General features: G+C 39.1%; 1 protein-coding gene across 2 annotated transcripts; it reads left to right on the top strand.

The window, feature by feature from the left end:
* Nucleotides 1-32: 32 nt before the first annotated feature.
* On the top strand, nt 33-12,585 carry MFSD8 (major facilitator superfamily domain containing 8). Of its 2 annotated transcripts, XM_080390188.1 has the most exons (12): nt 36-323; nt 1,983-2,068; nt 3,096-3,139; nt 4,272-4,512; nt 4,831-4,944; nt 6,235-6,379; nt 7,002-7,060; nt 8,178-8,283; nt 9,360-9,494; nt 9,883-9,986; nt 10,084-10,343; nt 11,115-12,585. In XM_080390188.1, exons 1-12 carry the CDS (start codon nt 238-240, stop codon nt 11,328-11,330), a joined length of 1,596 nt encoding a protein of 531 aa, XP_080246314.1. In that variant the 5' UTR covers nt 36-237; the 3' UTR covers nt 11,331-12,585. The 2 variants fall into 2 exon arrangements, with proteins under 2 accessions (XP_080246315.1, XP_080246314.1); XM_080390189.1 differs by lacking the exon at nt 11,115-12,585 and having other exon boundaries at nt 33-323; nt 10,062-10,193.
* The last annotated feature ends 1,069 nt before the right edge of the window (nt 12,586-13,654 follow it).

Here is a 13,654-nt window from a genome sequence, read left to right as displayed (position 1 = left end):
CCCTCAGCAGAGAGGGGCGGGAGGCTGCTGGCCCCGCCCCGCCCCGCCCCGTGTCACTCCCGGCCGGCTCGGCGGCCGTTGGCGGCGGCGGGGCCCCTCGCGCCCGGCCGGTAGCGCCCACCGGTGTCACGGCCGCCCTCTGGTGGCGGCGGCGGGCGGGAAGGCCGGCCGGCCGGCCGGCGGGGACCGGGGGTGGATCCCGGCGCTACCAGGGCTCGGAAGCTGCCCCGGCTGGGTATGGCGGCCGCGCTGTCCAGCCCGGAGGTGGCTGCTGAGGGACAGGAGCCTTTGCTGAGTGCCGGAGAGGCGGAGGAGGAGGGCAGGTAGGGGCTTGTTCCTTCCCGCGCCCCTCCTTGCTGAGGCGCTCCCGGCGCCGCGGGCGGGCAGGAGCTGCGCCAACAGGCGCCTCCCGTCCCTCCCTGCTCGGGGGGGGCTGAGGCGACACCCCCACGAGTCGCTGCAGGAGCCACCCGTGGGTGACGGGTCCCTCTCCCCCCTGCGCGGGTGCCTTGCCCCGCAGGGAGAGCCCGAGCCCGAGGGAAGGCGCCGGCAGCCGGCGCGGGGGGTCCGGACCGAGCCTCTGGGGCCGCGGCGGCTCCTCAGCCCGGGCCGCGCTCGGCAGGGGCCGCTGCTGTAAGAAAACAAACGCCCTCGCTGGGGAGGTGTCTAAAAAGCGTAACGATCGGTTATGGCGGTGCTGGAGCCTGGGTGCTCGGTAGCACTCCTGTGCTGGGCAGCAGCTGGTCACCGGCTTGTTTCCTTCCTGTCAGGACAGCGACAGCGGCCTGGACCTGTAGGGCGGCTAATGCTGCCGCCGCTGCTGCCGCTGCCGCCCGCTCGGCCCAAGGCGCTCTGGCAGAGTGCTCGCTGCTCGATTTGCCTAAAACCAGAGCACTCGCTGCTCGATTTACCTAAACCCCTGAAAGTCGCCAAGCGTAGCATAGGCGCAGCGTGTACCAGGGTTTGACTCGCTTTTTTCTATCATGATGGGCAATAAGATAACAAATTACATGTAGGAACATCGTTTATGGGGTTAAAGTATCATTGAACCGAGGCACTTCAACGGTATAAACGTTTCTGAAGAAATAAATGTGCAATTCGTGCTGTGGAATAGCTGTATTAGCTTTAAAATTGGGCTTGTGCCTAAGTCCACGTACGACGTATATAAACAATGTTTATAAATTATGTTCATGCCTAAGTTCGTGTCCGTGTACGACATATATAAACAATGTTTATATATTATGTTCAGGCATGTATAACCGAGGTCTGTACCTTTTGGACAGAGATTATTTTGTTCATAACACTTCAAAACCAGTGAAGAACCCTGGAATGCCTTTGCTTCTGAAAAAGTACTTGGGTCTCAGATGGTACTTATGAATTCTAGAAAAATAATTTACTGCTCACACAGTTTGTAACTTTTCTCTTTTTTTTTTTTTTTTTTTTTTGCAGCCCTTACAATCTATGGCAGTACCTTTTACATGCTTCTTTTACATTGTATTGTTACTTTTTCATGGTAAGAATAGGCAGCCCATACCTTTTAGTCAAATCAATAGTATTTCAGGTTTGGATATTTTTTTGCTTTAAAGTCAGCGTTCTGAGAAGGTGTCTGGGTTTTTATGGTTTAATAGGCACTCCTTAAAGCCTTTACATGATCTCTTTAATGCTCCAAAGTGTCTATACAAAGAGATTGTGGAATTGAAGAACTCTAGATAAAGATCTCTTTATGTAACTTTGAATGCAGTGGTACAGTAATAGCGTTTCTGTTAGATTTTTGATTTGTCAATGTAGTATTTTCCAGTGAAAAATTAGCTTGCTTCTAAAATATTTTTGTGTTCTTCGCTGTGTGGAAGTCCATTCCTGCATAACAGTTTACACAACTGTATTGAGAAGTCTGTGAAAAATGTTTTCTGTGTCCTGTGGGAACAACTAGAAGAGAATCTAATAATGATTTCTTTCTCTCTCGACTTTTGGTTCAAAAACAGGGATGCTGTGGAAACACAAGAGCATTATAAGAGCAGGTGGCGGTCCATCTGGATTATGTATCTTACTATGTTTCTGAGTAGTGTAGGTGAGTAAACACAGGTGGATTTCAATGTTATTTCCTTAATATATTTTGGGTTGAAAATTATGGAGTTTTCTAGAATTCAACTACATTGCTCCTTTAATACTACTGTTCTTTTATAACCTTAAAAGGTACGTTTTCTGATTCTTCAAAAGAGAAGATAGGACTAGCAAATCAAACAGAAAGTTACATTTAATAAGACAACTTAAACAATGCTCTGTTTTGAGACTAAATGACATGTTACTTAAATCTTTATTTTATGGCTTTGTAGTAGTTCAGGGTAAAAGGTAGTGGCAGAGTAAGGTTATTGCTCAGAACCAAAGAAGGCAAAGGTCACACTTAGGTCATCCAAGTGAAACTTCTGGGGAATGGAAATAGAAATAATGCAGAGTTCTTAAGAGGTAAGATCTTTGTGGGAATGTGTGTTATCTATTTCAAAAAGTGTATTAGAGCTTGTTTTTTCCTATGGGATTTTGCATCTCCACTGGAGAACAAATTACTTTTGATTGCAAATTGTTTGATTCCTAAATAACTGCTCCTGGAAACAAGACTTCTGTTGGTTTTTGACTTTTGGTGATTTTCTGTGGGCCTAGAAATGATCTTGAAAATTGTAGGATTCTTCAGTGATTTTTTTTTTATTTGATTAATTAAAATTTCTTTGATAAAGGAAAACAAATATATCGGTATATCAAGAAATTCTTTTTGCTCCAAGGACCTTGTTGTCTTTCAACTGGGAGGGAAAAACCCATGCAGTTTGCTTGGCACATCAGTATTCTTTTTATAGGAGTTTTTTATTTGGTGTGTACGCACCTATAAAATCTCCTTTTAAAAACAGTTCCTCCTGCTAGGAGGAATTATCACTTTTTAAAAATGCACATAATACATAGTTTTTTCAGATGACAGACTGATGCACAGTTTTAGGCTATAATACACTTAGGAGTAGAAGAATGAACCTGTAATAACTGTTTCAGTAAGAGCAAATTACTGATAAACATGACAAAATAACTTCAGTTATATTTTTACTGCATTGCAGGTTTCTCAATTGTAATTATGTCTGTGTGGCCATATCTCCAAAAGGTTTGTAAATGTGTTTTATTTTAAAATTAATGAGAACAGAAAAGTCCTGCTTGAAAAGTATGTTATACAAAAAATGGTGTTTTATTTAGGAAAAGAGACAGTAAAGGGAAAAGGCTTTTATTTTGCCATCCACTTAGCTTTCACTATTTCATGTAACATCTGTCAGTTGATATCCTGAATTGATAAAGGTACATCACAATCCAGAAATGTTTGGTTTTCCAATATAGTTTCACTGTTGTTATGGACAAGGAAGCAGTAGAAATCCCTTTATCGGAATGCATTTGTAGTGTTAAAACGTAATACGCAAGGCTTGTCTGCATTTTGGGGTGGGAAAAAAAAAAAGGCAAGCTGAGGGTAGGAAGTTGCTCTGTAAATGTCAGATTGTTGCATGTAGACCTTCTTGATACTCTCAACAAGGAATTGCTTGTGTTCATGGATAGTGTTTTTAGTTTGTTTGTGTTTTTTCCCCCTCTTTGTTACATTCTTGTTAATCATGGCAGAAAAGATCTCTAAAACTTTTAATTTAATCCATGCTAGGATTTTACTGCTACTGGAATTCTAGAAGGCAGTTTCAAATGCAAATCTGGAAGAACATATCCTGAGCAGGGTCCTAGTGGTATCGTTAAAGTTGAGGCTGGTGCTGAATTCTTGGGGAAGAAAAGAAAATGCATCCTCAGCCTTGTAAATCAGGACAAGCATGTGGAGAGATGACTTAAGTGATTCCTTGCTCCTGGCAGGTAGATTGTCTACTGTACTGCTTAAGTTACATCTAGTGCCATATGAAAACTCTTAGAATTTGCTGCAAGTGAGCCATTTCCAATCTCGGAAGCAAAGCACTTTTTATTGGTTTGGTGCTTTGCTGGAGACAGGTACCCAAGGTTTATTGCCCCAGACAAAGTACTATGTGAAAAGAACTGCTTCTGAGCCCCAGAATGGTGCGTTTATATTCAACAGCAAACAATGCCATGCAGACGCACTAACTTGTTTGGTGATCACTTAGGTTTAACACTGCACCCTCAGAATTACAGTGCAGAGTCTCAGGTATTTCAGGTACCAATTATAAAATGGTTTTGTTGATACTGTACAATACTGTAATACTTTACTTGTGGAATTGATTAACTTATTTCTGCAGATTGATCCGACAGCAGATGGAAGTTTCTTGGGCTGGATTATAGCTTCCTATAGCATTGGCCAGATGGTTGCCTCTCCCCTGTTTGGTTTGTGGTCCAATTACAGGCCAAGGAGAGAACCTCTCGTTGTTTCAACTGCTATTTCAGTAGCTGCTAATTGTCTTTATGCCTACGTCCACGTACCTCATTCACACAACAAATACTATATGCTGACTGCACGTGCTCTTGTGGGATTTGGAGCAGGTAACCACAGCAGAATATACATTTCTGAAACTTACTGAATTCTGTGTCTTATGTAAGATAGTTATTATATATTAGTACCAGATTTACCATTATTATGTCAATGATAAATTTACTACATAAAAAAGCAAAGAGTCAGCCAATATAAGTTTATAATAAAATTGTGTAATTGTGCAGTTGTCTATAAATGCTAGAGGGAGTGCTCGGGTTTATTTTTGTGCAAAGTAAGGGGGAAAAAACCTAAAATAAATATAACTGGATAATTTAAGAATATAACTTGGTATTTCCATGAACACTTTCTTGGTGTGTTTTTTTTTTAAGGAAATGTGGCTGTAGTTCGATCGTATATTGCAGGTGCCACTTCGCTTACAGAAAGAACAAGTGCCATGGCCAATACCAGTGCCTGCCAGGCAGTTGGATTCATATTAGGACCAGGTAAAGCTTATATTCTTTCCTCACTTCCGTAATACTTTTTTAGGATGGAATTGAGCTTTGGAAGTAGGAAGTCTCTGCAGATGCATGTTGGGGATTTTAAGGCATAGGTTGTCAGTGGTATCAAAATTGAATAAATGGGATATGCTCATATATACTTATGTTTGCCAATATAAATTAAGTATTCTAGTCCAAAGAAATTCTAATTGTAGTTAAAAACTACCGGGTTTGTACTGCTTGCTGCAGGAAAAACAAGTTCCAAGATGCTCTCTTGTACCAGTACCCACTAAATAGACCATTTGCACTTTATTCATGGAGAAGAGAATTTAACATTAGTGTACTAGGGCAAAAATTTCCACCTTTCCAAAACGACTGAAAATTTCACCTTGCCTCACGTGTTGTAGAAAATAACACCCAACAGATCTTTCTGATCTTGTAATGATGATAACCAAATCTTCATATTGGCCAAAATTTTAAGACATAGCACAGGATTTACAGGGAGCTAAGGGAACAAAGAGCTCGAGGGGTGTTTGTTCGACCAGGCATTTCTGTGGCTCCTGAGGTGCGCTATCTGCTTTGTGGGAGGAAAAGTGTGTTAGACTTGCCTTCTGTTGTAGAGAGAGACCAGCAATTTTGTCCTAAACAGCCTCTACCGATTACTTGTCTTCTATAGCTGGAGATTAAGATTATCCGATTAGTAGTAGAGCTGAAGTGCTCTGTGTATGGTAATATAATGAGGTGAATGTTTAGGGCTGAAAGTTTTTTTTCTCCAGTTGATTATTACTAGTGCTGTTGATAGAGCATTAAGGGGTCTACAAAAAAAAAAATATCTGCGTTCTTTGTGAGATTTGCATAGAGTACAAGCGTAGGTAATTCCCTTTCCTAATTTGATAGGGACTCTCTGTCTGTTTCCTAGTCCAGTCTCAGGAGCAAGGTTTTCCGTGTAGGAGGAAGAGGAAAAAGAGTAAATCAGCTGCCTGCACGTGGCCAAGAAAATTAACCATTGGTACACTCAGAATTCAGTTCCAGTTCTTTTAAGTGTCATGCTGTTATTTATACAGTGTATTTGTATGTAACCAAGTAGTTTTCCGGATAGTTGAGATCCTACTGGTATCAATCAGTTTATTTAGAATCAGATGCTCAGAATGTAAAAGGTTGGACAGGTACAATATTTAAATTTTACTTAGCAATTAGAAGAACTTTGCTTATCCAGTGTTATATGTTTATTCTATATGTGTTCTAATATTTTCTTAATTATTCTCAAGATTTTCCTAATACATTTGTGTTTTTAAGTTTTTCAGACGTGTTTTACACTTATTGGAGAAGAAGGAGTAACATGGAAATTGGTTCATCTTCAGCTGAACATGTATACGGCTCCGGTTTTATTTGGAGCTCTTTTAGGAGTTATTAATATTATTCTCTTCTTTGCCATATTCAGGTAATCAAGTGAAAACAGAGAAATATCCTACTTTTTTTTTAGTGGGTGGCTTGTTACAATATGCTGCTCGCAAGGAGGACTAATGAGCCTGAAATCTGGGGTGCTGAAACTATAAGCTGTTATTTATTTTTCAGGGTTTCTACCTTCTTTAATACCTATCTTTTTCGTTATTCTCATTAATTAATCACAGTGATATTATGGCTAGAATGTAAATTGATGGAAAAAGTTAGAGCTGTTAGATTAGTAGCTTAGCCTTGATATATTTTTGATGTTGATGATTTCTGCCCATGTTTTTTCTCTAAAGAGAAATAAGGTTAGCTTGTCTGTAGGGTTCTCACTCTGTGTCTTTCCTTTAGGAATCTTGAGGGGGGATTTTTATACATTATCCCGTTGGTGGGAGTGAGGGGAGGGGAGATATGCACACAGATATATGATATTCTCCCGCTAGGATATTTTCTTTCTTGAACATGGTTGTGTCAAATGCAGACTGCACAGATGATGTTTGAAGGAGCTGTGAATACTTAGAATGTAAGATAATGTAATTTAGAATTATTTTAATAGAAACTTGACTCAATAGTAGATCAAATAAATATGGGTATTAATGAAACTTCTAAATTTCTAGAGAGCATCGAGTGGATGACTTGGGACGGCAATGCAAAAGTATCAATTGTGAAGAAGAAGGTACCTGTGTTTTCTTGAAAACTTATTCTGTGATTATAATTTTGAAGTATTTTCTTCCTACATGCAAGCCTTTGGAAGTATTCTAAAGTCTGATGAATTTGGAACAGATCAATAAGTGGAAAGTAGGCTACATCTCTTTCTAACTGCCTCATGTCCATGCTGTGTCCATACTGCTGTCTGGTAGCGAAGAAGGAAAAAAAAAAGTATGGATCCTTCCAGATTTTCACCCTGGAACTGTCTCTTCCAAGGGGCAGGATGAAGTGAACATGAACGTTAAAAAAAAAAAAATCTCCCTTAACTTCTACTCTGCAGTCATACTTCTCTTTCGTTCTGTATCATGCTGAGCAATATTGTTGTTGCATTTCAGCTTTCACATACAGCATCTTATTAGAAGATGTATGTTGTATAAGTAAATTTGGTTGTTGAGACTAAAGTACAGTAGTTGCCCCATACAGTGCAACAGTTTATGTTCAACTATATACCTTCATATATAACCTATATATATGCATACTGTATGCGGTTCAAATTTTTTAAAAACATTGTGAGTATCCCTTTCACTTGAAGAATAAAAAGTATATGAAAGGTCATCTTAAACCTCTTAAAATCTATGGAAGTTGCCAGTTTCAGTATTGTATTAGTTTTCTGTTTAAAAAGGGAGCTATTTGTGCATACCTCACACGGGTGTTTTGTGTGTGAAAACACCATGCCCAGGTTAGAGGAACAAAGGCTCTGTGGTAGTGTGGAGAATTCTACTGTGTACTTTTGATCTTGCAAGAGGAACAGAAAGTGTTTTGGTTTCCATTGTTAAGATTATTTAAAGTTTGCTTATTTTGCTGTCACTCGGGGCTTTGTCGGTCCCAGCATTACATTCGGAAAACAGGTGTTATAACCAATTTGGAAATAATTTTCCCTCATTGTCAGAGGAACTGAAGTTTCAACAATTCCATTTCAATTTAAAAACATTATGCTTAGATTGTCAAAATACAGCTGCCTAGTCACCCATCAACCTGCATGCTAAATACTTACCAGAGTAAGGAAATCACTACTGTTTGTAATTTGTAGTGGTGTAAAAAAAGCTCAGTTGGCAAGTTTAGATTATTCTTTTGTTTTGTTGCAGAAAGTGTTCAGGATCAGGAGGCAGAAGGAAACATTGACCATGTTGCTGTGGTAGCAATCAATGTTCTTTTCTTTGTCATCTTGTTTGTATTTGCTGTCTTTGAAACGTAAGTTTGTCTATTTTCTCTCAAAATACTTAGACGTGTAATGTAATTAGGCTGGATGTGCATATAAAGTCCTTTCTGTTGTACTCATTTTCTTAACTGTACTCTTCATAAATAGAAGTCAAAACCCATATGCAATCAAATTGATGTGTACTGATATAAAGTAAGGAATTAAAGGTCAGTAATAACTAAAATTATGTAGCATACAGTTTGTGGTATGTGAAACATTTATGTAAAGGCTTTTGAATGGATGCAAACCCATATCCTCAACTTATGAAGTGTTGGGGGGGGGGGAAGCTACCTGAAATATTCAGAGAAAACTCTGTTCAGTTGAGTACCTTGTTCTATACTTTTTATTTTAATTTTGTGTAATTTCTTAGCATGGTTCTGTTCAGCTCCAAAAGCTCTAGTAAAGCTCTTATTTCAGTAATGACTAACACAATTGTTTGAGATAGCTAATGCTTATTCTTAAATACACTATTTTACACGACTGTTTAGTTTACCTAAAGAGGTGTGTTATTCACTCCCAAATTTTCTGTGTGTAAGAGAATAAGCAAAACTTCAGGCTGAGGGGTACTTCATTTTTTTAACTTACAAACTTTATAACTTACAAAATACTTTGAGTAAGCTTTTTGATCTCTAATGTAGCTAATATGCCTCTGTCTTCAACGCATTATTTTTAGAAAACTGGGTTCCTAGAGACTGGTTGGTTGCAAAAACTGAAACAGTATAAAATGTTTATTATTTTTACATTCAAGGGCCTGATTTTTTTTTTTCCCCACCTGCTCCGTTACTCTTACTTTGACTCCACCATCTCTTCCTCCACTATGAGGAAGGGATTAACGATGCTTCAGAGTTTGGCTGGTGTAATGCAGTTGTGAATTTTGTCTAGTGGATTTAGTTTTAATAAATGATGCATCACAGAATTAGTTTATGACTAGCCTGTGTTTTCTGATACGCCTGTCAGGAGGAAAGGCTTCTATACCACTGTGTTTGATGTTTGAGACAATATATGTATGGAAATGACTGTATAGAAGAAGGTCTTTTTTAATTAATGTAATGTCGTTCTGTCAATTTAGTATAGCTACTCCACTGACGATGGATATGTATTCCTGGACCAGGAAAGAGGCTGTTTTTTACAATGGAATAATCCTTAGTGTGGTTGGTGTTGAATCGGTTATTGTTTTCATGGTGGTTAAAGCACTATCTAAAAGGTAGGGGTTTGGAGTTTATGGGAATGTTGTTACTGATGTTAACTAAGTGTGAAAACACTTCACATTTGGCAAGGCCAAATCTGCATTACTCAAATCTTTTACTTTTTAATGATTTTTGGTTTACTACGATAATAAAGTACTTCCAGTTTTGACACAGCCGTGATGCTGTTGTCATTCTTTACTCTGTTAACGTAACCCCCTTCCTTGTCTGTATTTTACCCTTCAATCGCAAGAAAAACAGGTTTTAAGTTACTGTGATTTTGCAGTTGTCTTCCAGGTGTTTTGGTCAGGCATTGTTTCCAGAAACTAATGGGCTATGTCGTTAGCACCTTCATACATTTTACTTTAATTAATTGATGTATTTAATTGTAATGTCATTGTTTGATAGGACTGGTGAGCGTGCCATACTCCATGGAGGCTTACTGATTGTCTTGGTTGGATTCTTTATCTTACTGCCTTGGGGGAAAAAACTACCAAATATCCAGTGGCAAGGTATAAATCAAGTCGTACTGAACTATCATCATCGTGGATTTTTTGAAAGCTTTTTTCGTGTTCTTTTCTTAATAGTATGCATAACTTAATTTTACAGAAATAAAGAATAACTCCATTCCTAGGACAACTTCCACTGAAATGTTAATGCCTTTCTGGAGTTTGCAAGCAATGCAGCTTCCGTCCAACCACACAGCAGAACCCACCGGCTGCCCTGTCACACAGTCCTGGTGCCTGAATACTCCTATGATCTACCTGGCTCAGTATATCAGCTCTGACATACTAATCGGGTTGGGCTATCCAGTCTGTAATGTCATGTCCTACACTTTATACTCAAAAATTCTAGGACCAAAACCTCAGGTGAGCATGGTGTCTTAACAGTTTATATTTCCTTTGCTCTCCAAGACTTGCACCCGCTTTATTAGAATGAGGGATCTAGCTAAAATTCCTTTTGTCACCAGCCAAATAATAGTACGCTTCAATTGCGGCAGAAGTTTCCAGAAACTGTAATCTTTTTTAAAATCCAAGTTAAGTCCCTGGCGGAATTAGAAAGCAAGGCTTGGACTACAACTTACGGCGAATCTTCCAGAGTGAAAATTTCAGAACAACTCTGAAATCCAAAGCTTGTGGATTTCACGACTGTTCTGGAAGGGTCATTTTTGTAACAACCAATACAATTATATATTTGGTGTATTAGTACATAATAATGTTCCTCTTCCTGTGTATATTGTATAAAGGCTGCAAACACTATGATAGCTCCAGTTACTGACACTTTACAATGTGAAACACACAGCATGCTGATATTACTGCTTAACAAAAAATTTTCTTCCTTTTCCACCACTTATCTAATTTTTTCCGTGTTACATTTTGCTGTGAGAGACTAGATGCTTTGAGCCAGAATGCCATTTTATTAGAAAGCGATGGGGGATGTAGCTCAGTGGAGCCCTCAAATTAATGCTTAGAGAAGCTGAGCAGTACTCTTGGAAACAAAGTACTGAGTACCTTAACGAGTTAAGAAAGATAGGCAATTGCTTAGATACTTGTAAATTTTCTAATGAGGATAATTGGTGGGAATTACTGGCAAGCCAAATGATTTCTTGATCGCTAACGTAAGCTTTTGATTTTCTGCAGGGTGTCTACATGGGATGGTTAACTGCCTCTGGAAGTGGAGCACGAATTCTCGGGCCTGTTTTTGTGAGCCAAATATACACTCACCTGGGACCGCGTTGGGCATTTAGCTTAATCTGTGGGGTGGTTGTAGTCTCTCTTTTACTCTTGGAGATAGTATACAAGAGACTAATTGCATTTTCTGTCAGATACGGAAGGATGCAAGAAGAGAATTGTTAAATATGTAGTTAAAAGTAAAGCCAACCAGAAATAACACTGAAGTTTACTACTGCTTTTTAATGAGGAGTACCTAACCACTGACCTTGTTGGCTGTATGCTAAGAGCTGTACACCTATACTTACATATTGACAGAACACAAAACTTGTCATATCCTAATACATGATTACACCTGCTGCACTAGGGCTTTTGTAGTCTGCTTTCCTAGCAGCAGAGGGAGGGACGTGAACAAGTTAGATCAACACAACAGCACATTTGATGTGCGTACAGTTTAAATGATCACCTGTGTACTGAATGCAGCTGTGAAGGTCACAGGTTATGTGCATCCTTTCCAGAAAGAAGTAAAAGAAATATTGTCTTGATTCTGTGAATCAGGATTAGTAACTCTTTTGTGACTACAAGATTAGTTGAGCTGCATGCACTTTGTATGGAAACATCGCTAATTAAGTGAACCTTCCGAAGTTCAGTTTGCTAGCCTGTATGCACTGATTAATACAAAATGTCTGACTTTGCAAACTGTTAAGGATCAGTAAATCTTCTCCAGGATTTCAAATGAAATGTGACAGAATGGTACAGGAAGGTAGGTGCCTACTTCACAAGCAGTTTATGTGGGATTTGGGTATTTGAGTTGGTTAAGAGCCATTGAAGATCACAGCCTCCATGGCTGTTACTTGAATTACAGTGAACCAGATGTGCAATTTTTCTTCTGCTGTTTTGCTGAATGCCTTTTTGTAGCAAGAAAGATAACCTGCACAGAGCTGAAATATGCACAGCTTTTCTTAACTTTACTACAAGAAGGAAATACTAAGAACGATAGTTTACACTTCCGTTGTCATTTGAGAGAATGAATGCGCTGTGCTGAGCAACCGGTGTTAAGTAAAGAGGAGGAAACTGGCTCCTTGGGTGTTGACTATTATCTGTAGACTTCTTTTTTTTTTTTTTTTTTTTAAATAATATGGTATGAGAAACAGGAATTTAAAATTTTTGGATCATTCAGTGTTTATTTTAAAAAGGGAAATTCTAATTTTCCTTCATAATGAGGCCTAAGCTTATCTGTATGGGTTTGGTTTATCTGTTTTGGTACTACTGGGGGAAAAAAAATATGGAGTAACTCCAATATGAGGGTTGTAGCTGCTGTTTAATGTGTCTAATATTGGATGTTTACTGAATTTAATAAATGTAATTAAGTATTCCTATGTAATCAATTGTTCAAACACTCAAAACCTACTCAATTAAAAGATTATTTTTTTAATACTGACTGAAAGGAGTACAGAAATTTTATTCTCTCTCGGGCTTCCCTGCTGCAGAATCACAGAATGTTAGGAGAAAGGATTTTGCTTTTAGAAGCATTTATTTTACATGCTAATTCATAATTAGTAGTACCAGAAATACTGCTTTGGTGCTGAAGGCAGACTGCAAAGTGCTTAGTTACAGCACTGAAAGTTACTTCAGCCATGAGAAACTGGTATTGCCTTAGACATGAGAAACACAAGAGTTTTCAAAATGGCTAACACGTTCGGATTTTGTGTTCTACAACTCAGTTTGTGCTGAACGTTAGGACAAAGTATGTATGTTGGAGGGTTTTTATTACTGTTCTTCGGGCTAGCTAACTTCCAGCGTAAAAGTGAGAAAATGGGTACCTGGAGGTATGTTTTACCTGTAACTTGTGTAAAGGGTTAAGAATAAAACTAGATACAATCCCCTTCTTCTGCAGCGCATACCTGTGGAACGCAGAACAGCCCTGGAAAGGGGTAGCCCATGCACATTGATGTTCACACCATAACTGAAGTAAGAAAGCGAGATTTAAAATTCTTTGGGTGTGAGAGTTTTTACGTTCCTTAGTCAGCTGTGTTTAAAGCTATGGCTTCCCTGTTATGGGTTGGCATCCTCTCATTCTTACAAAACATCTTGTTATTCACAGGTAGGGCATCTCTTTTTTCCATTTTATTCTGGTTAGCAACGTAATGTAACTGCGCTCAAGCCACACTGTTTCTTACACTGGCTGAGTGTTCTTTCTAGGCGCTTACGCCTTTCTGCTCTCTGGCATCTACCCTCGGGCTCTCTTCAACTATTAGTGCATTTAGCTTACACAAACTGTAGATTATATTGTGTCTGAAGTAAAGAGAGTAAGCATGGCTGGTAATGCAAGTTTTCTACGTGCAGTGCTGGCCCACATCTTATCAAGGTTGACTTGCTACATTTAAGATGAAAGTACTAAAATGCTTCTTAAAAAAGAAAAAAAGCTGTATTTACATACCTGTGCACATGCTTCTAGCTACAGGTTGATTCAAAAAACCTTAAGAGTCTGTGTAAGAGCTACACATCCC

This window comes from Falco punctatus (assembly GCF_963210335.1).
Source record: "Falco punctatus genome assembly, chromosome: 1".
NCBI lineage: Eukaryota > Metazoa > Chordata > Aves > Falconiformes > Falconidae > Falco > Falco punctatus.
This window is presented reverse-complemented; position numbering and strand designations above follow the sequence as displayed.